Here is a 25,855-nt window from a genome sequence, read left to right as displayed (position 1 = left end):
AAATCGTGAGGATTTTAAAAGCGAGCTGAAGCCGAAGATTGGTTTCTAACTCGCTGCTGCTGACTGAAAAAACTGCAGTTTAAAACGCAAAAATGTCGGTAAATGTAGTTTTGGGTAACCGATTTAACGGCGTAAAAGCGCGAAGAACTGAGAGTTTGAAGCTAAAGCCGCGAAATTCAATAATGCTCAATAAAACAGTGCATTAAAGATGAGGTTTAATCGGAAAATGACGCAAACATTGGGGCACTTGAGAGAATTCAGGTGCCAAGACACCAAGAGTAGGTACTGGCTTAAATGATTAAAGTGCCTGATGATGGCTGAAAAACGAAACGGGTAGGCTTCACCATCAGATCAATCCCAAAGGCTCAAAAGCAAATGCGAATCTTGATTCTGGTCACGTAAAACATCTGCCCTAGTAATCGGCAGCGTTAGTAATTCCTCCATAAAATTGCAAAACAAATCGTTTACGTATCCTGGAACGGAATTAGGCCCGATGGCGGTAAACAAAGACACCTCAGCCTGGCCACTAATGGATAGAAATGTTCGGAACACATTAGCACTTACTGGCATTATGGAAAAGTGCCAGAAAAAAAAGGAAAGCAAATTTTCTGGAAATTTCCCTGGCCACTGAACAGTCTTAGATCGTAATAGGGAAATGTTTTCGATGTTTCTGGCAAAGTGCGACTGCCTAAAAATACTGGCGCAAAATGCACTTTGTCCGCTTGAAAAAAGCCCATTAGCAGCGGCAGGCAGACGGAAACGTTCCAGTTGGCATTGCATGATTGCGGGTTTTGCAAAAAGCGCCAGTCCATTGTTTTATGCAACAGGCCAACTGTTTTGCAAGTGTCGTTCAATGCCGTCCCGATCCAGGATCCAGAGGATGGGGATGCACTTGCGAGCATTCATCCAGTGGGAATGTGTTCGCATAAAACAGTTGTAAATTTCTGATTTACTGCTCGCGGATTATGCGAACTTCATATTGGCGTTTTACTACTTAAAATATCAACGGATTTATTTTTGTAGTAAATACGTGCGGCAATTTAACGGCCAGATTTTCCACAAGTACGTACACGAGCGTAAATTGTGGATTTATGGGAGAAAAGAGCTGAGCCATAACAACCATTGTTACTTAATTAGTCCAGTGCCGGCGCTCCAAAGCAACGCCCCCGAAGAAAGTTTCAATTTTATCCAAAAAACCTGGCAAGTTGGAGCTTTGCCCAATAAATATTTCTTGGGAAGGCCATTTTTTGGACACACGGATAAACGCGACCCCGATTAGAAGATTTCCGTATATCGCTTTCGGATCGGGGGCCCCAATGTTTTATGAGTTTTGCAATTGAATCGTGCACCAAACGGAGCAAAAGGGATCAAATGAGATTGTCATTCAGGACAATGAATTTTCAGCGTTTTTGCCATCGATTTCGTTCGCCAAGCCTTCATTCAGTCTACTGGGGGAGACTTTTATGATTGATCTGATCAGATAAAAAATTGCGAAAAAAAGACGCTCCGTTTTAATTCTTCAAAGTTAGAACAGTCCGTCGATGTTCTTGCGTAAGATGCGTAATTTTACAAGACGTTCTGATTGATTCTCCCTCTAGATTCAGAACATCGATGGGATTTCTTCCACACAAACTGCGCGAAACAAGCAGCTGACCACCATCGATGTTCTGACTTTAGACAAGTCATTTTTGAAGTTTTTTTGTGTCCGAAAATTCCACAATAAAAGGGATTTTTGCTTGAATAAAATCCGGTAGTTTTCTAAACCATTGAGTTTCTCTCAGTGCCCAGAACTCGGTGACGAGCCAAACCTCTTTATGTCCATATTTCACCAGCAACTGGAGATTTTTGGCGTTTTCCTCGGGCATTGGAAAAATCATTGCAATTTCTTAGAAAAAGGAATTGCAACTTTCAACACAACCACAAGTCCCAATCCATTCCAAAGGATGGAACAGAAGGAACGGAAGCCGAATTGTTAATGCAAGACAAGACTAATGGAAATTAACTAAAATTACACCTGCCAACAGTAAAGGGAACGCGATAAATTAGCCGTACAGCCCAGTTAAAGTTAAACAGAACAAAAAAGCAATTTATCCTGAACCAGCCCGAAATAGCCCAGAAGAACAATTGCTGCCGCCTCACTTAATTGAAGGCGTTATAAATGGACAAGAGTGGCCGAAGAGAGGAAGGGCTTCGAAGAGTACAAACGCAAGCATCAAGCGGGCTCAGAAGAACAGCAAGCAAAAAACAACAAAAATCACTCTGAACAACCGGGAAGAGCCTACCGTCGCAAAGTTTGCAGCGTTTGGCCCGCGGAGCCTCCGATCCAGCTGAGCCCTGATGGAATGATGACGTCAGTGCCGTGCTCACGGGCATCTCTTCTGATCCCCGACCGATCACAAAACACCATGATGCCGTGGAGCGCCGCTTCTGAGTGCTCGTTCTGATCCCCCAGCGCACACCTGTTGGGCGGCATCAAAGGGCACGTCTGCTGCATCGGACCGCTGCATTGTCACGCTACTGATTGGTCATTTGAGCCGGAGAGTCAGTGGCGGCACGTCAATGCATGCAGGGGCCGACATGCAGGGGCCGCAGCGGCTGATTTTTGCTTACGGGAGGAGTTGGGGCCCAAATTCGCCAGAAAACACACCGGACTTGTGTCGCTGTGGTATTTTGGAACGGTCGGTGCAATAAGTGGCGTCGCGCTGCACGGCCGACTTACTGAGGCGTCGCGGCGCCGACGTCGATGTGCGCCGCTCGGTTTTAAACGGCTTTGCCCGAACACTGCCGGCGATAAGTGAGCATTTAGTGGACAACGAAGTACTTCAAGTCGTTTCTCTTCCTAAATGCCTGATGATGGCCCAGCACGGATGCCAAGCGAAACGAGGCACTTTTCAAAAAACTCAACGGTCTAAAAAGCGACTGATTTTTAGCCAACCAGTCAGAACATCGATGGTGGTCAGCACAGTCTCATACTGTTTGCATGGATGGAATCCCATCGATGTTCTGACTCAACAGGAAGAATCAGACTTTGAGCTTTACTACACCGGCTTTTTACTTTGCCTCTATAAAACGTTGTATGTTTATGAGGGTGTTTTTTCAGGTCGGAGTTTGGGATTTATTGATTCCACCACAGTCATTCCAATCCCACCCAAAAAAAACTCTGAAAATATGTTTTTGGCACAACTAACCGTCCCGATTTACTCCAAGTTCCCCCGATTGCTCAGAAAACCCGACTATTACCCAATCGTGCTGTTGTATAACGTAAAAGCGATTTAAAGCCCGAAAAAATTCATCAAAATATAAACTACTCCAAAGTGTTTGGTATGTAGAAACCAAACTGACAGAAAGTTAAACAAACTTTAATTTCGAGCCAGCAGGGTCGCACTTGCGGGAAATTGTGATGGGCAAATCGAGCCGCTCAGACGGGTTTAATTAACGGCGCAAACAGACTCAGCTGGATCGGTTTAGTCTTGCGGTCAAACCATACAGGGAGGCCTCAAAAATTCCCTGTGAGCACTGAGGTGTTTCTCGGCAAAAGGATCCGATCCTGCCAAGCCCTGCTAGTCCCATTAAGCCAATTTTTTCGCCCGATTTATACAAAACAGCGGCAATTTATTTTCGTAGTCCGTGTTTACCTTGGGGATTTCAACTATCTTTTAGTGATGCCAAGCAAATGTTCTCATTTCGAGACTCCTGGCTGAGTGGAGGTTGCCAGGGGGGCAGGAAAAGACAGAACGTAGAAAACAAGGCTTCGAGTGGGGACGCCACTGCGGAAATCATTGCTTCGTTAGCTCATTGTTTTGTTTCAAAATGAATCACCTTGACGGCTATTTTCGGCCACTATTCAAAAACATGTTTGTAGAAAATCCATCCAGCCTAAGAGCGGTCCAGACTGGACCTCGAGCTGAAGGAGAACCCGATGATTTATCGCTTAATACCAATCAACAGGAGAAAAATTGCTTTTGGCTTGGCCACGAAGACAAAACCGTCCAATTGGACGCGCACTGTTTGTGCTTTCTATTTCATAAAAATAGGTTAAAATGTTCAAACTTCTTGTTGGCCAGCGACCAAAACGCTGAAATCTAAATCTTGGTTTGCTTCTTGTTTGACTGTCTTTTATTTTTAAGTTGTTTTGTTGTGTGGCAATCGGCGATAACTAAGCGCATTTTAATGGCCTCATAATCAACTAGCTGAGCAATTTTTCAAATGCAGTCTAATTCAACTTGTTTATGATTTAAATGTGGGTTTTTTTGAGTGGAGATCGCACTGAGGAATGGTCCTTGGCATTATGGTGAATGCGCCAATCAACTAGTAATGAAGCGTGGAATTTGTTTTGGCTGAAGCTTGGGTTTGTTTTCAGTATCCTTATCAAATGCCGACAATAATATTGTTCAAGATAACGCGCCAATAGCGGCAGACAATTGATACAAAGGTCAGCGATAAGGCGATTTCAATGCCATTGTCACAGGCCAGAAATAACGCTTACAATTTGCAGACAAATATCGCCAAGCGACACCTGGGACGCGTCCAATGATTACTCAGATTTGTTTCCATTTAATTCTGCATTTTTACGATCTATTTCGCCTTGGAATCGGCCAAGCATGCTGTTAATTCACTATTTTTTTTCGTCTACTCAATGTTTCGCTTTTAATAATTGGCTTATCTCAGGTATCCTTGTGTATCAATAATCGATGTAATATCGGACTGGGAACGCAGATTGTTACTTCATTAAAGCACATACATAATAAACTTGTTTACACTTTTTCCTTCCTAGGTTCGCCCACATTTCAACGACTCGTGTACCAGGTGGCTCAAGCTGATGGAGATCCAAAGAAGCGTTGCAGGCAAACGCCCAAAACGTTTGCAGATACTGCGATCCGCAACTTCTTTGTAACACAATGGAAGTTTCCTAATGCAGTTGAGCGGATGCCTTCCGAACCCCATGTTGGAAGAGCTCAATGGTAAGCCAGAATTGTATTGTTCGGGCCTGCACTTAGACGTTCTTTTTCTCGCGATATTTTTTCTTGAATTCAAACTTGAAGCTACTGGAAGCTTCTTCAGCGTAAACTGACTACATTGGAGCATTGATCCACATGATGCCGGCTAATCTATGCTTCAGCAGTCGCTTGAAAATCACAAGCTGAACTCGATTATACGAATAACGGGGGCAAAAACCGCATCAACCACGTCTAGACTGTTGACAAGTTTAACGTCACGGCACCCCCCCAAGTAAAAGCCGGGGGATGGTCGGATGAATTTCGCCTTGCCGGGCTTGACAGGGGCCCCGTTTCTCGGCGTCCAGGCGCTCTGGTTATCGAGATAAACCCGACCGAAATATCATGTGGTTGCTGATAGCGAAAATACGTGGGTGGGTTGAGTTGATCGGGTGAACCGTTAGGAAAACTTGATTTAGGGCCACTTACCAGCAATGGATGTGGTGCATTACCGGCCCTGAACGTCGGGCCTGCTTCGAGATCGAACCGCACGGTTCCACGGGGTACCGGAGATTTATTATTCGCCAGAAAAACAAACGGAATTTCTCAGATGTCACAACACTCAACTAACACGCACGCCATGTTGATTGGTGACAAACAGCGCGTGCCGCCCTCTAGGAGCGCGTCTAGGCGACAGCATTAGTTTTTCTCCCTAACTATGCCCTGGTAAGAGACGGGGGTCTCAAACTGCCCTCACTCCAGCTAGGACTGATAATCATAGAGAAAGTTTATATAATTATTTTACTTACTCTATGCTGATAATACTCCTCAAAACGCTTAAAGCACATTTGCATGCACCGAGCGAGTTAAATAGGAAAGATCAACTGCGCGCCATCTCGAGCCCCCAACAGCAAACAGCAAAAAAATGACGGCAATTATCAACAATTTTACGATTTTTTGCAAAAAACAAAATAGACGGCAAGAAATCATCATTTAATAAATTAATTGTAAAAACAGAAAATTGGGCTACAATAGATTTACCATAAATAAATATTATCCTACTTAATAAGTTATCACGAGACAACAAACGTATTCCACTAGATAAATAAAATAAATTAGTTAACAGATGCCGAGGAATAGTATGCCAAATGCCATGTGCATCCACTTCTCAATAAACAAGCACATACAACTGCATAGGAAACAATACTTGACTAAAACCAGTGCAGCCAGGACGCACCATTTCGAATACAGGCTGCTGCTTCGGGTGCACTGATCGGATTTAACTAGAACGGCGGCTACTGATGTCCGTTGGAAACGGCATCCAGGGCCGACTCGTCTGGAAAATAACGCTGCTTCACTTGATCGACGGCTTTGCACCATTCCAGCGCGTAACCATCGGGATCTTCCAGGTAATACTTGCGATTAGGCTGCAATCGGCAAAAGCAACCGTAGTCAAAACCAGATCCATAACATGATTAGGAAAGCTCACCGTGTGGATGAAGAAAGTCTTGAAGTTCTTAGCCTCGATGCGCAAGTCTTTGCTCCAGGGAATTTCGCCCTTAAATGTCATGGTCCCGGGGTCCACGTAGTACAAATGGGGCCCTAAAGTGAGCAGGAACATTCGTCTGCGCGGAAACAGCCCCTTGCGCTTATCTACTAAACCTGAAGTAAAGTCGCATGAGCAAACCCCAAAATGCCTTAATGTGGCAGTTGAGCCTCACCCTGTTTGAGTATTAAATTGCCCTCCACAAATACATGGAACGGGTTGCTCTCCTGAGCAAGCAGTCTTTTTTGAATTTCCTCCTGTGAGAGCTCAGTCAAGTTGCGCCCGGATTCGGACTTTTTGCGGGTCGGAACTGGCGCCGCATCAGGCAACATCTCGTTGAACGCCAGCCTGGAAAGTAAGTAGCGGCATTTTCCTTTAGCTCCCTTTCCTGCGCCTACTACCTGGATAGCTTCTGGTTGTCCAGGCCGGGTCCGAGGTCGACAAACACCGTGCCATCGCTCTCATTTAGAATCAAAGGGGCGTTGGATAGCTGAGGAGGTGGGCCCAAGTCGTTCCAGTTAATGCCCTCAAACATCTCGTGCTCGCGATGGCTTGAATATGGAACGGCGTCCGAAGCCCCTAAGCAATCCCTCAGTAAAGCAAAAAAACCAATGAAAGTGCAAACTAGTGCGGCTTACCTAGTCGCCGATTTGGCTCAATAACTACCAGTTTTTCTACGAAGTCTTTTACTCTCTCGTCAAAGCTGTCGGGAAAGCTGTAGTCCAGCTTGAGGATCTTTTGGAAGATCAGATAGTCGCTGCCGGCCACAAACAGCATATTGCCGCAAGCCATCTGGTAGACTGAAAGGACGTTTGAGGTGTTTTGAGGCGACTTCCTCAAGCTTACCTATGCATCCCAGGGCCCACAGATCGGAGGCATGCGACGATTTGTACTCTTGCAGCATTTCAGGGCTGACGAATTGCGCGGTGCCCACAAAGCTGTTCCGTCTTCTTTGTCGCCCTTTCTGCATATTAACATCCGAATCGCCTGCGGACGAAACGCGATTAGAAACACGACATTGATTCTGACCAAAACCACTTGCCATTTGGCTCGCCTTGCTGGTCTTTCCGCAGGATTTTCGCACTCCCAAAGTCCGTGATTACCACGTGAAAGTTGTGATCGAACAGGATGTTCTCCGGCTTTAAGTCCCGATGCACGATGCTCTTCAAGTGCAGGTATTCCAGGGCAAGAATCAGCTCAGCAGTGTAATACCTACGGGGGGAGTTTGGTGCTTATTTGAGGACTTTCCGGTTGCCCCAAGTTCTAACCTTACACAGTCGAAGTTGAACTGTTTATGTAGCTTGATGTGCTTGAGCAGTTCGCCATTGCTGGCGTAGGTGAGAACAAAGTAGAGCCTTTGGCTGTCTTGGAAGGTGCTGTAGAGGTGAACAATGTAGGGACAGGAGCTGCCGAGGATTCGCAAGGACTCCTTTTCCCGCATTACGTACTCGGTCTTCTTCTCCTTGATGATGTGGGCCTTTTCCAGCACCTTAACTACAAGTGGGTTGATTGGACCAAGCTAGTTAATGCGGCGAGCAACTTACTGGCCACTTCTTTGCCCGTCTGCACATCTTTGGCCAGGTAAACCGTGCTGAAACTGCCCTCGCCGATGACTTTGCCGAAAATGAAGTCCGACGGGGTTTTCTTGCGCACTTCTGGCTGAACTTGCGACGAGTTATTGGGCGGCGTCATTGTAAAGCGGAGCACTGTCTGGAAATGTTGGTATTTTAATGCCATAAATAGATGATTTCGGCATTTAACACAAACATCTCGAACTGGTGCAGGCCGGAATGTCTGTAATTGAACTGTTTTGCAGCAGTTATTAGTGACTTTTCAGCTCGTCTGTGGCCTTTCAGATCCCAGCCAATTGAGCCTCGCAACTTATACACAACAAAGCCTAGTTGAATGAAACAAAGAACCTACTCGGGCACTTTCTCTTTACACTACTGGGCGATCAGATTCGAAAGCCAATAGCCAACGGCGGAAATCCCCAGACAGAACAAACTGAGCGAACTGGGCGATGTAAATGCTCGACAAATGTGCAATCTGCGGCTGGCTGGAGACTTACCTTAGTGATTTGAGTGCAAGAACGTCACGAAATCTGCGTCACTACAGTGGAAATCCATGAAACTCGTAATCGGTCGGTTAAAAACAGTTAATTGCAACTGATACAAAGCCAGTTTACGTCACGATACTTGAGGGTGATTAGTGGAAATTTGGCCTTTAAACCCCGATTTGCTGTCCTGGGCAGCGCCAAATGGGCGGCATTCAGCGACTAGGGGATGATTGTACGGGGGCGAATTTAGCGCGAGTAGTTTTTGCCCTTTGGTTTGGAGAAAAACAGGATTTCACTGGGTTTTTGCTAGGGATTCCTTTTAAGTGTATAGTATTTTGACGTTTAGGTGACGTCCAGTGACGGTTAGAATTATTTGGGCAACTGGTACAGCGTTGTCAGGGCTGCGGTATTTTTATATTAGAATTTTCTTTAATTTGATGCATTAGTTAAGATCCTTTTACTGTATGCGGTGTTTTTCACCAATATTGTATGTATATACACTTTATTTTTGCCTACCTTTATTAGCGCATAGTTGAATTGGAAAAGGACGGCAATACGTCCGTGATCCAGACTATTGTCAGATTTTTTGTTTCTCTGCATATTCCTTCGTTTTTTTCTATGTTTTTGTTTTAGTGAGTGTTTGCTGCAGCACTGTGCCGGGAATGTGCACTATCAGGAAAAGTTTGCTCTTAATTTGCTTCAGGGCTGCGCCCCGACGTCGGCAACGTTGCAGAGCCATTGGGATTTGAGTGTTTCAAGTGAGCCTGCCATTGATGAAGGTTTTCCGTTGAGTTTTTAAGTTTTATTCGCAATTGCAGCCCCTAACGCTTCACTAGAAAGGTCTCGAAAGGGTTGGATTTTCAAATATACAACCCCGCCAGCAGTTTCAGAGTGGCATGCCTAGATGGCGACGTTGGGCGAAAGTTTATTTTCGCCAACCGCACCCTCTGACTGTCAAATGTGGAAAGAATTCCCTGCTTCTTTTGTAAAAATCGTAATGGTGCCCGTTTATAGACTGTAAAAAGTGAGCCGAAACGCAGACTATGTCTCTGGAGACCCGGTCGAATTCCGCCCTGTTCAAGCGGGCCGAACAGCTTAAACGATGGGAGGAATCGGACACAAATCGCGAACCAGTGTCGCCGAAAATCAAGTCGCGCCGAGTAAAGTTCTCCTCTGGCTGTGTGTTTCTGGCAGCGTGCGCCGCTGGTGACAAGGAGGAAGTGCTCAAGTTGCTGGAAAAGGGGGCCGACATCAATACAGCGAACGTCGACGGCCTGACGGCGCTCCATCAGGTACCCCCGCAAACGCAAATCGCCCATCCACCTGTGCCGAAGGCCCCCTTTTATGTCACTTGGCTAGCTCAATATGGCCGCGACAGCTGTGTCATATTTGAGGCTGTGCTCAACCACAGCCCGCCCTTGTGCCCTCAACTGGCCCCCCAATAGCCCATTTGTTAATTGACACCCTGCCCCAATTTGGCCTTGATCCGAAGTCCCACTCATTAGGGACGGTTATTTACTGCAATTGTGCAACTGCAAGGGCAATGACCGTTCATATAAACACTACTGGGAAGTTTCGCATTAGCGGCCCCAGATGCCCAAAACAGTGGGACTGACCGGAACCAGGTGCCCTAGAATTTAAGCCGCTTTAGCGCAGTCCACGAGCTTTGAACTAACTTCCCTCTAGAGCCGCCAGTCAGGACTAAGGGGGGCCAAGGCGGGCAAAGCCACCAAACACCCAATGACATCAGAAAAAGGCGTTTAACGCCCCGATTGCCAAACATCTTAATTAAATCAAAAAGGCAAATCAGTTACATGACTGATGATGATTCTGTAGCTGGATCAAAATCGATTGGGCTCCTGGCGGCTGATCAGTTGTTGACCACATCAAAAGCCCGCAAAAATAACGGCGCAGTGTGCGTGTGTAAAAATAGTTCCCTGAATTAGTCACTGACTAATAACGGCGCGTTCGCAAGCGCTCCTGCATGAAAGCGAGCCCACTAGAGCCCCATTCAGTGCTGTTATGCAAACGCCTTGACTCTTCAGCAGCTTCTTCTCTTTGCTTGCAGGCATGCATCGACGACAATCTGGATATGGTGGAGTTCCTGGTCGAGCAAGGGGCCGACGTGAACCGGGGGGACAACGAGGGCTGGACCCCCTTGCACGCCACTGCCAGCTGCGGCTTCAAATACATCGCCAAGTACCTGATTGAAAAGGGGGCCGATGTGGCCGCAGTGAACAATGACGGCGAACTTGCCCTCGATATCGCCGAGTGCCAAAGAATGACCGATTTATTAAGGGATGAAATCCGCAAGAGAGGTATTGGTTTTGAGGCAAGTGTAACACATAAACCGACGTTTTGACTGTGTTTATTCCAGGTATTGACTGTGACGCCGCACGAAACGACGAAGAAATCGCCATGCTTCGCGACGCCAAAGAATGGCTGGCCACCAAAAGTTCCTTGGTCAACGAGCCCCATCCCAAAACGGGGGCCTCGGCGCTGCATGTGGCTGCTGCCAAAGGCTACGTGAATGTTATGCAGTAAGCAATCAGGCCCCGTTTGCCCCGCAGTCGTTCTAATGGAGCCCTTTTCAGGGTGCTGCTTCAATGCGGAGCCGACATCGACGCTCAAGACACTGATGGCTGGAGCCCCATCCATGCAGCCGCCCATTGGGGCCAGGAGGAGGCGTGCCGATTGCTTGTTGAACACTTGGCGGACTTGGACGCGAAAAACTACGTTGTACGTACTTTAACACTTGTATATCTTCAGTTTTTTAACTTTTGATGTTTTAGGGACAGACAGCATTCGACTTGGCGGACAACAGTATGCTCACGTTGCTAACGAATCTAAAAGAGAAGCAAGACAAAGAGGAGGTGAACAACAGGAAAGCGAAGAAGCGAGCAGAGACGCAGGATCGAAGCATCGAGCCGGACTCACTCACCCAAGTGAAGAAAGTCAAAGTGGAGATAACCGGGGGCCCGCAGGAAATCTCAAAGAGCAACGACATTGGTGAGTAGCCGGAGCAAACGCCCGAACCAATCACGTTCTTCATGGATATTTTTCTCTGTTTGTTCGGCTGCCCGAAACAGAAATGGAAAACGAAAGTGAATCGGAAAGTGAGGTGGAAACGTCCGAGAGCGAGTCGGAAGAGTCCAGTTCAGAGGAAGAGGGTAAATTTAACGAAGTTTTTAATGTAACCCTGGAATGGGTCCGTTTAACACTGAATGAGCATCCACCTTACCAGGACTTGATTAATGTAATTGACCGTATTATATCCCTTTGTGCTTGCATGCCATTGTTTCGCATCCATCTAGCAGTCTATAAATATAAATAAGCAGTTTCCACTTGGATGACAACGCCTGACCAGGTGCAGGACTAATATGGACCCGAATGACCAACAATTCTTTGCTAGTGTAGTGCGCCCTAGTTTAGCTGCATATTCTGCAGGATTCTCGGGCACACTAATTTCCAGCCTTACTCCATAACTATTAGGCTTCGACCCTCCACCACTAATAAACCCGGTCTCTCACCAACAGCGCTCCTATTGAACAACATTCCTGCCTTTTGCAGAAAAGAAGAACAAAGCGAATGCACAGAACATCAACGACAAGGTGACGATAAAAGAGCCGGAGGTGAACAAGCCGCCGTTGCCGCCGAAAACTATCGAGAATTCCGAAGAGAAAATGCCATGGAGGCAACAGATCACCAAGCCCAAGTCGGACTTGAACAGTCCAGAGAAGAGCAATGTTGTTTTTGGTAAGTTCGTTTTTCTAGACTATAGAAAAAAAATTAAGGCTCCTCACTGGGGATTGTTTCAGATGATTACAAGCCTTCGAATCTGAACAACGAGAACGAGGTGACGTTGAGACGGACCAAAAGCTTCCAGAATGACGAATTGTGAGTTTCCCAGTCAGTTTCAGTAACGTTTGGCTTGCGTTGTTGTTTTTCGAAAATTCATTTGAAGGTTATTCGAGTCAAAGTAGCGCTACTAGAGCAGTATTTTGAGCTTAGCACTTAAGTTAGTGAAGCAGTGATTTGAATGGGGTTTTAGACCACTTTATTGTAGAGTGCACCTCGTAGCAAAGCCGTAGGTAATGAAGAGCGAGCGCAATATAGCAGTAGGCATGGCAACCGCTCTATCCTTGTAGCGCTTGCCCGCAATACCGGGGCCGATAATTAAGTTCCCATATCACTGCTTCGCAAAGCGGCTGTAATATCGCATAAGTAACTGCCACCACCATCATCTTCATCATTCATTAGTCTAACAAACGTGCTTTGCCTAAGGTTTTTTTCACAATTGTCCTTAAGTAGAGTGTTTGGGTGGGGTTATTTTGGTTTTTGTTTTTGTTTTTTTTAAGTGGCTAACCCGCAATTAACACGCGGTTGCTTTTTAGGTTCTACACCAAATACAAGGCCCTGCATGCGCGCATTCAAGCAAATAACGATACCGCAGTCATAATCCCTTCCGCTCGGCCTAAGTCTGACATCATCCTAACCAATAGCACCGAATCGCATTACAGGTACGCACCCGAATGCAGCCAACCAATGCCGTCTTAATTGTAGAAATTGCTCTATTTTTTTTTGAATGATTAATCGGTTTGGTTTCCCGTAATTGGTTGAAGAAGCTTTGGTAAATCTGGTCATTTTTTAGGAGCAACGAAGTCAGCACCAGTACTGCCAACACCAACATATCAGCTTCGCCCACCACAACCACCAGTCCCCAAGCGCAGAACAACCAGTCGGCGTTCCGAAGGTTTGTGTGCGTTTTTCTTGATAGTTTCTTTTGCAAAAATCAACTCTGTTCGATAATCGAAGCGGCTTGAGGTTGAGTCTCAACCAGCCGGCTTCGGCCACCAATGGCAGCGCTCCCGCTGCTGCAACCACGCCCACGAGCACAGTGACCACGCCAACCACCCCCGGCGGCACTCGATTCCAGATCTTTAAGAATTTCTTCAAGTACGGTTCGAGTTTGGTGTGCTTGATTTGATTGATTTAAGTAGCACTAAACCCTAGAGGGTGGCATTAACATGCTAGTTTTTCGCGTGTTCTATAACTATCCGGCCAAATGTTTGGGTGTCGTTTATTTAATGGCGATTCGTTGTGTTGCAGATCTTTCGTCCCGCCAGTGAGAGATGAAGAGAGCGAAACGCAGCGAAAAGCGCACGCAAAACGGGTGCGAGAAACGCGCAGATCAACCCAGGGGGTAACGTTGGAGGAGATCAAATCGGCCGAACAGCTGGTCAAGCTGAAGAACCAACCGAACAACAGCGATACGGTAAGTGACCGGCTAATCGAACGGTGTTACGGTTGTAAATAACCATCATCGGTCAGGTATTGTTTGACGTCATTTAACCACTCATTGAACGGTTTCTAACTCTCCCACTAACAGTCGGGACAGGCCGGCGATAACTCAAACTCCGGCCTCAATGTCTCGGTCACCATTGCCCCGCCCCGACCGGAGCCGGCTCCAAGTAGCGTCTCCGAGACGACCAATGGCAGTGCCACTGAGTCGCATATAGCGCCAGTGGAGTCGCACGAGCGCCGCCCCTCTTGGCGGCTCAAGGTAGACGGCGGCAGCAAGGTAAGTTTTCATTGGTGGGAATCAATCGCATGTTAGATAGCGCATGTTGGTGGTGGTATCGCACTTGGGGTTTGATGTATGTAGCTATTGTCATCATTTTGCAATGCATGATAAAATAGGTGCATAATCTTCACACCTTCTATCGCACTCTGGTCGCAGCGCCGAGCAAACCAGCTCTGAAGATGCAAGCGAGTCGTCGGTAGGTTTGTAGGATATCAGAGCCCGAGTGCGATGCAAGGTTTGAAAGTTTTTATTCATTGGGGGCGATTTCGCCTTTGAATTGAACCGATGGGATTCGTTTAAAATCATCTCTTCTATCTCTTGCTTGCTTGCACTGTGGAAGCGCCCGCTTTTTCGTCGTTATTGTATGTTTTGCTAGTATGGGCGTTTATAGTCTGTCCCAAGCTTTGTGGCAGTGACGCAAATAATTGTCGATCTTTTTCTATTATTTTTTTACAAACTTCTTGTTGGGTATTTTGCCTCAAAAATTTTTGTCTTTAACAAAGACAGAATTTCCTCACGTCTTTTATTACAGATTGATAAATAGTGCTCCTATTTCGCAATAAGAACGAATTATTTATCAAAAAGTAATCAAGAACTATCACCTAGAGGGTATCCTGCGACACACTTACGCTCAAGCTGTAAGAGAAAATTCCAATTAGTAAAGAAGTTAATTTGAAAAATTACCTTGACGTTTCGATAGCTATTTTCTGCTATCGTTATCAAAAGAACCTAAATGAACCCAAAAATAGTATGTTAATAAATTGTGTAACAATAGTAGCATAATACAGGCGGAATACCCAACAAGAAATTTGTAAAAAAATGACTCCGCCTCAACAATATAGAACTTATCTACTTTTTCTATTACTTGTCCACCGAGCGGCGAGGAAATTTGATGTTATTAACGTGCCCCTTTCATCAAATTGTTACAATGCGCGAAAGTTCTTCATGGCATTGGTCGAATCCGGAAATAGACGGTTTTCCAAGTATATTTTTTGTAATTGTTCTCGTTGTCTTTGTGGGGTGGAGCAGTAAAATGCGCACTTTTTATATCAAACATAATTTTCGAAATGCGTTTAGTCTTCATGTAAAACGCAAAAATTTGAAATAAGTGCGGGTTTTTAAAACCGGTGTTAGTCTTCACCTCATATCTAGAGAACCGGTTTAGCTGCAAAGCTCTAGCTGTTCCTGCGGAAACTTCAAAATAATGACGTCACTGCCAAAGGACTTGGGCCCGACTATAGGTGTTTTGGTTGCTGGCAACTTGATTGATCCTTGTTTTTCAGAGAGTGATGTGCTACATAGCGGCAGTTTTCCTTATTTGTAGCTTCTACTTTTTATGCGATCCGCTGCAAATGCTTCAGATCGGTTTCCTAATCGTCATATTGTTCTGGTGTTTGGAGCGCTTTTGAACGGGATTTTCAAATCTCTATAAAGTGTATAAAGTGCATGGGGGGCGGCCAGCCAGCAGAAAGAGATTTTGCTGCTATCGCCCCCTTTATAGTGTAAATACTTGAAAGTAGTCGCTTTAGTTGTTGCTTTTTTACGTTGCTGTTCAGGGCATTTTTACATTGATTGATTGATAATGTATGTAGTTGCCTTCGGCTTTTGCTTGCACTAATAGTTTTTTTTGCGTAATAAATCCTGCTGATTAGTTTTGTGTTTTATTTTGCTCGAAATCCTCCGCATTGGGCTTCGACACGCGATTTTCAACTGGTTTTTGTGCAGTTCAAGCTGGAGGACGCAACGAAGCCGGAGGCCCCCAACACGCCCTCCTTTATCAGGCGACTGAACTCGTCTACCAACTCGTCCAGGCCTTCTTCGGCGCCCATCGAGACTGCCGAGACCACGGTGACGATACCATTGCGACGGCCCAAATCCCTCGAAGAGAAAGGTGGGAGCCGCTCAGGGATAGAGGGAATGGTAGTTAAAGTTGCACTGTTGTAGAACAAGACAAGGAGAATGACGTGAGGAATGCGCAGGCCACGCTTGCAACGCAGGCAGCCATCCAGAGGAGAAGGCGACCGAAGAGACGATCCACCGGCGTGGTCTCGTTCGACAATGTGGAGGTGATTTTTCCAGCCGATGGTATTCCTTATGTTGTATTAATAGGGGTTTGTTTGCAGGACATGGACCAGGAGAAGGACCCGGCGGCTGGAGGCGACGCGCCAGAGGCCACCAAGCTGTCTCATGAGGTGAGTGTGGTTGGGTTCCGTAAAAAGGCCGTTTTTGACGCAACTTGAATGCTTGGGTTCACCAGTCCTCGTCGAGTTGCATCACGATAACAAATAAATCGCTGACGAGTGCGGCTGCGATCTATTTGGGTAGGGCCTGTTGTAATCGTGTCCCCGTTACGAATGCAATGCGACCGCCTACGCCACTGATGTCGCACGTTCTTTTGGCATCCAGCCAGCCACACGTTTCGCCTTTCCCGAAAAGCCCAAATGGATTTGTTGGCAACGTGAAGCATGGCAAGCGCGTCAGCGTTCTGGTGTTGGAACAATTACTTTGTGCCGCATCAAGCCCAAAAACCGCGAGGTTTTTTTGGAAATGTTGGCACGTTTCCATTCCCGTGCCCGATGGTTAATTATTATTATTAATAGAGACCGGGCAGCGGCGCAGACTTTGAATCAGCCGCTAATTTTAGAAGCCTTATTAAAATCTGCCGTGGATTGAGGAAAACCGGGTCTGATTGAGGTTTGTGGAGGGACCCTCCAACTGATTAGGAAGCACGTAAAATTTCGCGCAAAAACTCTGAAATCCAGTACGCACTTGTGTCGCATACGTAAGTTCACAGACCAGCCAAAATACCCGAACAGTCAGTTCAGTTTCGGGTGTCGAGGAAATTGTTCGGTGAAAACTCGCCGCATCGACGTACGTGTTTGGGTTGCGAGAAAAATTCGAATTTTCCAAGGCGCAAAGTGTTTACCAAAACAAGAGCAGTGTTTGTCGGGATCTGTTTGGTTTGTTGCCTATTCAAAGCAGATTGAGTGGTAAATTGATTGGGCATCGGCTTTGTTGCTTTTAACGGTTCTGATTGGTTCAGGTTTGATTTGCTTCATTCCCAAAGTATCTGGTTCTAGGAACACTTGGGTGAATTTGGGTTTACTTGCGAAGAAATTCACAGCACTGATTCTTGGCCAAAACGCGTCAATTCGGAAGTTTATTATGTTTTTTTGCGCCCAACTTCAACGTTAACACTGTCTAGTGCTTGTGTTGTGCCAAGCCCTTCACGCACGAGATTGATTTTTGTTCAAAACCTGTTCAAGATACGGCATATTGAAAGCAGTAAATCTCAGCTAACGCAAGTAGTCCCAAATGGGCCCTTTTAAGGCCTCAACCGAACCTCCTAATGGGAAGAATTTTCACTGCGCGCTTGTTTTGCGCCTGAAAACTGTAAAAACGCAATAATTCCCAATTTAAATCAAATGAGCTCAATTAAATAAACATTCTCACTATTGCTGGGTGAAAAAGACGCGTATTTTCACCACTGGGTAAACAAATTTTCGATTCTGCTATATACAAACGCTAAATCGGCGCAAACATTGAACTTGTTTTGCGTGACTTTCGCACGTCCTTCGTTTCAGCCAATCGCACGAAAAAAAAACCATGTCCAGTACCGCCTCGTACCATCACACCCCTAGGAGTAAGCAACCGATCGCTCCAGTGCGACACCGATCCTCGTCGGCAGTACGTGCGGGGTCCAGCGCCTACAATAATCGGCCGCGAAGCGTCGGCTACTATGGAGGCAGTTCGTATGGGAACGCCTACAGCTCGCCCTACGGCAGCAACAATAGCCTGCCCTATTCCGCCTCCTCGTCCTCCTATGGGGGTTACAACGGGTCTTCGTATGGCTCCAGGTTGATTTAGCCCCTGTTTTCCTTAAGTTTGCGGTTGCAAAGTGGCCCTATTGCTTGCAGCTACCAAAGTCCCTACTTCCCCAACGGCTACCGGGGAGCGTCGGGCTACGCCAGCTTGACGATTCCCTCCAAAAGCCTCTCGAACTACGCCAAGTCGTACGAGAACATCAAGGTCGGTTACGAGTTTAGGGGGTTCAGAGCAGGCGATTTTAATTTTTATTTGGGCGCATTGTGAAGAACGATGCGGCTCGAAGGTCCAGACGGGAGCTGGCGCGTGGGAACAGTTATCGGGAACAGTCGCTGTCCAGGTCTAGAAGCTCGCTTCCAAGCATGGGCAGCCGCTCCCTGAGCTTAACGTCCCTCAACTCGGAAGGCTACATTGTAAGCGTGGTGTTGCGTCAAAAACTTTGCCTTTTATCAATTGTCCCTTAATCAATAGAGTACAGGCGAACTGTTGTTGTATTTGCAGAGCGGCTCAGAGCGGAGCAGCCGGTCGCGCGTCAGCAGCACAGTGGACATCAGAAACGAGAACGGCGAAATCGACTACAAGAAGCTGTATGAGGAGCAGCTGGTTGAGAACGATCGGCTCAAGGACAAGCTCAGAAAGTCGGACGAGGAACTGAAGGAGACCAAGCAGACTCTGGAGCGAATCAATGTGGTGGTGAGTGGGCTGGACCAGATGCCAGCTGCCAGCAGCGGCTTTCTATTTAGAATTTCCCCGAAACCAGCAGCCTGTTTTTCGCCCGCGATTAATCGCGCTGCTTGCGGCGATTGTAAACAAAAAACACGCTGTTGGATGTGAAGGTTGCTTCTATTATTATCATCGTCATCGCCAGGAATTAGAAAGTGAAATTGATTCCATTCAGTGTAATAAACGGCGTGTGTTTTATTGCAGACGAGTAAAAATTCGTTGTCCGAATTGGAGAAGCGAGAGCGCAGAGCCATGGAGCGGAAGCTGAGCGAAATGGAGGAGGAACTAAAGGTAGGTTGCCAGCCAATGTGCGATGGTGTCGTGTCTGTCCACTCAAGCTCTTTGCCCTACAAATTAGATGGAATAGGGGCAACAGTTTTCACCCCTCGGCTTGTCTTGCACCAGCTTCGGTCGACTTTAACTTAACACTCTTCTCGGCTAATCCTCCACAGTCCCTCCTTTCCAAAACGTTTCAACATAGGGACACTTTTCGTCGACTTTGTGGGGATTAGTAACGAACCAGACACTTTTTCTAGCAATTGCAAAAATTGAAAGCCGAGAACGAACGACTAAAGGTGGACAACCGGTCTTTGACACGGGTGATCAACAAACTGACCAATTCGGCGAAAAAATAGGTAACCACCGCCAACAGCCTACCAAAACACCGTCAGGTCTGCCCAATAATCAAACGCTTCTTTCGTTTTTCTTGACGTGTTTTTTACCCGTTCGTCCGCTTTCGATTCATCAACCTTTCATTTGTTGTCGTGTTTCATCAACATTCACATCAGCATCATCGCTTTTGCGCAGCTCAGTTTTACGGTTTCGCCTGCAGTTGTTTGGACTTTTCAAGCGTTATTTGCTTCGTTCACTGACTGTGCAGCTTTGTGTTCGTTGTTTTTTTTATTTAATGACTTATAAGCCTTGATTGGTTTCACTCCGCGAGATTCGCCGAAACTTTGTTGCCTGTTTGGCGAATGCGCGCGTATTCTACTGCGCGATTTTTTTGTACAAGTGAGAATCGGCCGGTGTTCGCTAGTGATTTTTAGTTTGGTCATTGACCGGAAAAAAGGCTCAGCTTTTCAAATCGAATCCAGACCAGTGAGTTGGAGCTAAACCTTGGAAGAATTGAAGCAGATCGATTTTAGCTTGGCTTATAAGTCGTTAGATCCAGATCGATGTAGCACTAACAGTAACGCCAGACTGGCTAACAGAAGTTTTGTTTCAGAATCTGGAAAATCTCAAAACGGAGAACCAGAGATTGAAAGATGAGAATGGCGCCTTGATCAGGGTCATCAGCAAGTTGTCGAAATAGCATAGGGCTTAATTTCCTGTTTTTTATTCTGCATTTTTCTAATTTATCAGTTTCTTGTTTTGTTATTCGTATGTTATATTTATGCGTTGTAGGGGCTAGGGCCAGGGCGTTAAGACAGCCACAGTTTTGGCCCCCGCTCTATGTCCTCCACCCACCACTGTATTTATTTTTTACATTAATTATTTATCGTTAAACTTTTTGTACAGTTTTTGAGTATTAGTAGGCGTGCAGCCGAGTCAGGAGTTTTTATGGCTTTGCCCCTTTCATTGACCCGACGTTCAAAGCGCCCCAAGTGTCGCTTTATTTTTGTTGTGATAGTCGTAACGATTTTCTTTGTGATTTTTTCGCGTCACTAACCATTCTATGTACGCAATTTTTCTTTTCTCTTTTAAATTTGAATTGTTCTTTCCGAACCCTTGTAGTTTACTTGCGCGCAAATACCGTTTTATTTTCCCAACACCGATCTGGGACTCACGTTTATTGATTGTGAAATCAGCAGACACGCGAAAAATGCCTTTGAAAAGGTGCTAACATGTTATTTGCTAGCCATTTATTCGAACTATTGTTCCTGGTTTTTGTCGAACTATGTGCCTTGCTTCGTACACTTTATTATAAATATCTGTATTTTCAATGTACATTACTTAGTTATTATACTTAGAGGCTCCTAAATAATGTGAATAGTGATTTTATATAGCTGATTATTTAATTAAAACTTTGAATCTTGTAGAGTTGCCTTAATTTCTCTCCCGCCGCCGCTTTAACAATAGTAGTATGTAATAAGGGATATCACAATATGATTAAGTTAAGTTCTGTACAACTGTACAATACTGCATGGGTGGTGCAGTTGTTACGCTCCAGAGCTACAGCAGCCCTTAGCGGGGGCTGGTTCGTCGTCCGTCACTACGAGCATGTTTCGTCTGATGGAGCTTTGTCTGGAAAGCGTGCCGGCCAGCGCGTTTTTAGCCAGCATATCCCTGGCTAGACCAACAAACATCTCCTCCACCCCTTGGTTGAGCTTGGCCGAGGTGAACCAATGAGTGGCCCCCACTTTGCTCGCGTACCTTCAACAAAGCCGATTAGAACACCCCGACATCTAAAGCCTCGCTCACTCACTCCTCGGCCTCCTCCACCGGCACCTGCCTTTCCTCCTCCAAGTCCATTTTGTTGCCCACAATGGCGAGGCACATGTCCCGACCCAGCATCTTCCTCAGCTCTTTCACCCACGTTTTCACCTTCTGGAACGAGTCTACATCTGCAAAACAGCCCCCAGTTGGAGCGCTTGTGGCTTTGAGGCACTTTTCCCCTTACCAGTTATATCGTACACTAAAACAGCCCCGTTGGCCGATCGGTAATAAATGGGGCCCAGCGCGTGGAACTTTTCCTGGCCTGCGGTGTCCCAAATGGCCAGCGTCAGTCGTTGACCGTCGATGTTGATTTTTTTGTTCAGGAACGACGCCTAGTAGGAACAATTTCAATGCATTAAGGCTAAATCAGGTGTTTTTCATGTTTTCTCCGATAGATTTTGGGGCAATTCCCAGCCGTTAGAGCGTATCGTACTAAAACATACGCACCTGAATGGTTGTGATGTGTTTGCCATTGAATTTGTCCTCGACGTAGCGCAGGACAAGGCTGGTTTTACCCACACAACCCTTGCCCAACAGCACTACTTTGAAGCTGACGGCTGCAATGCTGGAATTGGCCATTTTCAGCGAAAAGTCCCCGATTTGCCTTTGATTAGGACCATTTTGACGTTTCGTCAACTGTGTGAGGTTATGTCAAGGCTGGGTGTTGCCATATTCACAGCTCGGGTGGTTGTAGGCGGTGACCGCCAGAGGCCCGGGACAGTTGGGAAGTTTGAAAATTTGCCCATTTCTACTGCGGGTGATGGTGAAAAACTCCCACGGGGGCATAGGAGAGGGCGAAGCCCCGATTTGAGAGCGGGGGTGTTTGTTGATAGGGCCCCATTCGCGGGGTTGAGCCGGCAAATTTTGAATTTGCCGCCCGGAAGATTGCCATCTTGCATCCGGCCCGAGTCAAGCTGATACCTTTGGCTTTGTTTTGAATTTTCCTGCCGTGCCAACTGGCGATGACATTTCTACGGGAAAATTGCTAAAAACCGTCGGTAATTTTCTCAAGTAATACCCAGTGAAATTGTGCAGCGGTTGATATGTTCCAGGTCCAAACGGCTGTTGTGGAACTTGATTTGCGCAGACGGATGCGCTCCAGACGCATTACCATCCCAGCCGTCATCTGTAATGGTTTGGTCAGTGTGATTGTGCGGATTTTCAGCGATTTTACAGGAAAATACGCGGAAATATCGAGTGACTGCAGTCGAAATCGACTCCTTAGGGTGAGTAGAACGTTGTTCATTGAGTGTCATTCAGATTTAGTAGGCAGTTCACTTATGAATTCGTCTAATGTGGTGGCGTCAGTTGTTGCCTGAGCAGCGTACTTGTTTGAGCCGAGAATATTTTATTCCGGTTGTTCAAGCTGTTGGTTTCCGATCCCCAAGGGTTTTGCCCGTTGGTTTGCCAGTTGATTTGAATGGCAGCCAAAGGAGATCGCACGTTGTCAATGCCCTTTGCATGCAATGACCATGTCTGGAGTTGTCGTACGCACGTAGCCAAACTTTCACTACTTACACATGCATTCTTCGGCTAAACATTGCGAAAAACCTTCCTCGCATCCGACAGCACACGGTCGAATACTCCAGTTCGCATTGATCAATCAGTTTTCGGTCTTGACACCGAATTTCCAGCCCGAAACACCGTTTCCATCATCGCATGCTGATTGGATATCTCCATTATCAGCTATTTGCCATTGTTTCAGTGTGCAATCGCATTTTTATTGCAATTGCAATCGCATAAGTCTGGTCTCCTCGGTGCCAAATGGCTGGTTACCTGTAGAAGGCGTGCAGCCGATCGGCTGCACGTACTGCAGTTCGCCTCAACAGATACAGGTTTGTTTTGATGACCTCGTTTGCCAGTTGTTTATTCAAACTATGAAAGCACGCCTGCAGGGTATCAGAATTTGGGCTTCGCTGTTGGGAAATGCTCAGCCACTTTCTTGGAATGAGGTCAACGGATTTGGGCAAATCGGGTAAACCGAGGGGCTCAAATCTGCCTCGGCGGGAGGCCTGGCTATTCATTGGATTCTCAGCAGTCGACGGTAAAGGGACCATTAGTCAAGTCATCTAACTGTTTGTGTCAAACACACAAGGCAAATGCATGTGTGTTCAATTGTGGCTAATTCTTCACTCTTTTCTTCCTGCACTTGCCTGAGCGCTAAGCTGGGGAACAAACGGGCTTTGCCTCAACGTCGGCTAATGCTTTAACATTGATAATTTATCCAAGAAGTTGGGCCGTCTGCTGAAATCGGCAGGCTTCTTCTGGACGTTTTAAAGTGCCGGTTTCAGTTTGCATCTTTTTGATCAGCCTCAATCTGTCGGGAGTGAAGCACGGTTTGCAGATAGACTGGCCGACTCACAGGTGGTTTGGATGCAACGACACCCATCTCTTAACAGCTTCTTTATTCTGGTTGCCCCAGTGGATGAGGACGTGCGATCGATCGCGTCTCAACGCGCGCCACGCGCTTGTAGGGTGAATAACCTGCGTGCCATTGGCGGGAACGCTCTTCTCCATTTCACGTGCCGATCCGGCACGTGGATCGAAAAACCGCTTTTTTGTATTGGCTCCTATTTGTATTTGCTTGTCTCTAACCCAATCGTACGGCCGCTTCCATGTCGTACTTCTCCTCACAAGTTGCTCCGCTTGGCGCCACCCTGTTCGCCTAATTGACGCAATGTTTCTATCGTAGGTCATGTTTACCTCAGTTTTGTGTGGTACGCAAACATGTTCTTATCGGAGCTTGGGTGCCTCGAATAAGTGTTGCGAGACCTTGACTGGGTCGCAGCCACGAAAACAACGCTGCTTGTTTTCCAACTGCAGGCCAATTATTAGTTATTTATATGAAAATCTCGAGGGGGGCATGGCAGACTCATCACCTGGTTGCCATTTATTGTCACCTAAGTGTATGTTGGCCATGCGATTCCAAGCCTATTTTTAGCCCGGCTGGTTGCCCGACGATAGCGCGAAGAAAAGTAGACCATTGACTCCGACTGGGCGACTTCATTGGGCACGTTTGTTTTCCTTTTTTCATTTAGCGCTTGCCTTGATTTGCATGCTCATGACCTGGTAAAGGGTTAATTTAATGAACGCAATTTATTGCTGGTTACTTTCGTAGATGTAGTTCGTGGAAGGTCAGTAGTTCCGAACCAATTGGCTTCAGCGGTCGTGCATTCACCAATTTGTACGCAACAGAACAGAGTATGCATTCGCCATTTTGTCCGCAACCAGAACGAGTTGGGTGTAAGCAACTGTTGTTTTAAGGTTCGCTCTTCATTTTCATCTTGGGAATACACCGACAGTTTCATTTGGCATAATCTTTGAATGATTCTCTGTACGTGGAATAGTCGAAACAGGGACACTAGTTAATTTTTTGTTATTTGTTGCAGGTACAAGTTGAGAAGCAATGTTTTCATTTCATAGGCCCAAAGTGTACCGGTCGCCGACTGGATGTTGTATCTGCAAAGCCAAATCCAGCAGGTAAATTTCGGCAGTAGTCCACAGAGCCACAGGCATTAACAGGCATTTTTTCAGCTCCCGCTTTACCGACAGCAAAAAATATGAGGAAGACTTTCTAGAATGCTTCAAGTTGGCCAGTCCACGACAGGGCGAGATTTGCAATGCCTGCGTTCTGTTGGTCAAGCGATGGAAAAAATTGCCTGCCGGGTCTGGACGTCACTGGCAACATGTAAGTGAATGAACGTTTAGTCAACGGCCATCATTTAGGTCGCGAGTGTATCGAGAAAGTGTTCCCTGATTTGTTCGCAATTCCTGGCATGTTCGGTCCGAGCCCCAAGTGCTTAATTAGAGTTTTTGCTCTCCTGAGAGCTCAGGTGATCATGATCCTGACGATGCAAAATTTCTGAATCTTTAAATTTTAACACCAAATGCGTAAATGAAGCTCGATATCGGTTTTTGACCTTTGACCGATTTTCAACATCTGAAGCTGAAATTTTTCTTTTGGCTGGAACCAAAAATTGAATGTACAGGGTTGTACGAATAAGCGAATTGTTTAAAAGTAGTGCATTTTAATTGAATGTCTCATTTGGGGCACTTTTCCGGCAAAAATATTGTGCAGCACCAAAAACTTGATTTTTTGAAAAATACCTACTTATTTTTTTAAGCGCTACAATGAACTGAACTGGTAATTATTAAATAAAGTGAAATGCCCTATGTGAATTGCTCATGACCTAAACAAGGATGGGGCGCCTACCACAAGCGTCTCTAGGTATACGGCACGTCCTGTCACTTCTATCGATTGCGGCGATTCGAACCAATCAAATAAGCCTACCGGTTTATTGTTATCGAACGTATCGTTGACAAGTTCTACAAATGAGTTAAGACGATTTAAGGTTAGGTGGTTTTGTTTATTGTTTGATGATAACTATTTTATAATTTGTCGAGATAAACAACCGCGAGTCCGCCAATCATTTTTTTTTCATTCTCTCGTGCATTTCGAACCTTATATAAGCTCTAGATAAAAATGACAAACAAATAGTATCGTACAGAAATTCATAGGTAAATTTTATACGCTCTTGGCTAGTAATTTTTAATTTTTTAAGAGGGATTGTTCGAATTTGTTGGATCGAAAATAATAGCATTGCCTTTATATTACCACAAAGAAAGACAGTGATAATTATGAGTATTTCTTAATTTATAACAATTTTCAAATGATTTATTCTGATCAACTTAAATAGGTATTAGATTTTGTATTCGTAGTATTTAAGTAAGCAACTTAAACCATTAAATAA

General features: G+C 45.9%; 5 protein-coding genes across 16 annotated transcripts in view; 2 read left to right on the top strand and 3 right to left on the bottom strand.

The window, feature by feature from the left end:
- LOC109542290 (myocardin-related transcription factor B) overlaps window positions 1–5,625 on the bottom strand; it is a 33,604-nt gene extending 27,979 nt beyond the window's left edge. The window contains exon 1 of one of the 2 annotated variants that reach the window (XM_048669838.1): window positions 5,424–5,625. Coding sequence is in view for 1 of the 2 variants with exons in the window: in XM_019911451.2 (XP_019767010.2) it covers window positions 2,283–2,373 (91 nt within the window). In the remaining variant the exon portion in view is untranslated. Of the gene's footprint in view, window positions 1–2,282; window positions 2,867–5,423 lie in introns of those variants that run through there. The other variant, XM_019911451.2, reaches the window with a different exon arrangement.
- Window positions 5,626–5,909: 284 nt separating this feature from the next.
- LOC109542293 (3-phosphoinositide-dependent protein kinase 1) lies at window positions 5,910–8,918 on the bottom strand. Its single transcript, XM_019911460.2, has 10 exons — window positions 8,248–8,918; window positions 8,025–8,190; window positions 7,749–7,974; window positions 7,523–7,692; window positions 7,327–7,467; window positions 7,119–7,280; window positions 6,882–7,059; window positions 6,656–6,828; window positions 6,424–6,596; window positions 5,910–6,361 (listed from the first exon to the last, which is right to left on the bottom strand). Exons 2-10 carry the CDS (start codon window positions 8,170–8,172, stop codon window positions 6,230–6,232), a joined length of 1,503 nt encoding a protein of 500 aa, XP_019767019.1. The 5' UTR covers window positions 8,173–8,190; window positions 8,248–8,918; the 3' UTR covers window positions 5,910–6,229.
- A 467-nt stretch (window positions 8,919–9,385) lies between these two features.
- Window positions 9,386–20,704, top strand: LOC109542291 (protein phosphatase 1 regulatory subunit 12A). 9 transcript variants are annotated; one of them, XM_048669841.1, is made up of 20 exons: window positions 9,386–9,828; window positions 10,605–10,854; window positions 10,914–11,076; window positions 11,131–11,275; window positions 11,329–11,545; window positions 11,626–11,706; window positions 12,107–12,292; window positions 12,355–12,433; window positions 12,931–13,056; window positions 13,188–13,289; window positions 13,352–13,492; window positions 13,646–13,811; window positions 13,926–14,117; window positions 15,846–16,011; window positions 16,065–16,186; window positions 16,244–16,312; window positions 18,447–18,638; window positions 18,873–18,959; window positions 19,205–19,339; window positions 19,894–20,215. In XM_048669841.1, exons 1-19 carry the CDS (start codon window positions 9,580–9,582, stop codon window positions 19,301–19,303), a joined length of 2,832 nt encoding a protein of 943 aa, XP_048525798.1. In that variant the 5' UTR covers window positions 9,386–9,579; the 3' UTR covers window positions 19,304–19,339; window positions 19,894–20,215. The 9 variants fall into 9 exon arrangements, with proteins under 9 accessions (XP_048525798.1, XP_048525799.1, XP_048525797.1 ...); XM_048669840.1 differs by having other exon boundaries at window positions 9,387–9,828; window positions 19,205–19,303; window positions 19,894–20,355; XM_048669842.1 differs by lacking the exon at window positions 19,205–19,339 and having other exon boundaries at window positions 19,894–20,704.
- Window positions 20,572–21,773, bottom strand: LOC109542296 (ras-related protein Rab-21). The gene is made up of 4 exons (XM_019911466.2): window positions 21,552–21,773; window positions 21,289–21,436; window positions 21,094–21,232; window positions 20,572–21,041 (listed from the first exon to the last, which is right to left on the bottom strand). The coding sequence occupies exons 1-4, from the start codon at window positions 21,681–21,683 to the stop codon at window positions 20,828–20,830; spliced, it is 633 nt and encodes a 210-aa protein (XP_019767025.1). The 5' UTR covers window positions 21,684–21,773; the 3' UTR covers window positions 20,572–20,827.
- Window positions 21,774–22,176: 403 nt separating this feature from the next.
- Window positions 22,177–25,855, top strand: part of LOC109542295 (SIN3-HDAC complex-associated factor) — a 7,883-nt gene continuing 4,204 nt past the window's right edge. The window contains exons 1-4 of one of the 3 annotated variants that reach the window (XM_048669850.1): window positions 22,177–22,330; window positions 24,223–24,368; window positions 24,494–24,584; window positions 24,639–24,792. In XM_048669850.1, the coding sequence (XP_048525807.1) occupies window positions 24,511–24,584; window positions 24,639–24,792 (228 nt within the window). In that variant the 5' untranslated portion in view covers window positions 22,177–22,330; window positions 24,223–24,368; window positions 24,494–24,510. Of the gene's footprint in view, window positions 22,331–24,222; window positions 24,439–24,493; window positions 24,585–24,638; window positions 24,793–25,855 lie in introns of all 3 variants that reach the window. The other 2 variants (XM_048669849.1, XM_019911463.2) reach the window with 2 other exon arrangements.

This window comes from Dendroctonus ponderosae, unplaced genomic scaffold (assembly GCF_020466585.1).
Source record: "Dendroctonus ponderosae isolate FM_Combo_2020 unplaced genomic scaffold, Dpon_F_20191213v2 Dpon_F_20191213_9, whole genome shotgun sequence".
Taxonomy (NCBI): Eukaryota; Metazoa; Arthropoda; class Insecta; order Coleoptera; family Curculionidae; genus Dendroctonus; species Dendroctonus ponderosae.
Note: the sequence above shows the minus strand (reverse complement) of the source record. Positions and strands in the feature narration are given on the sequence as shown.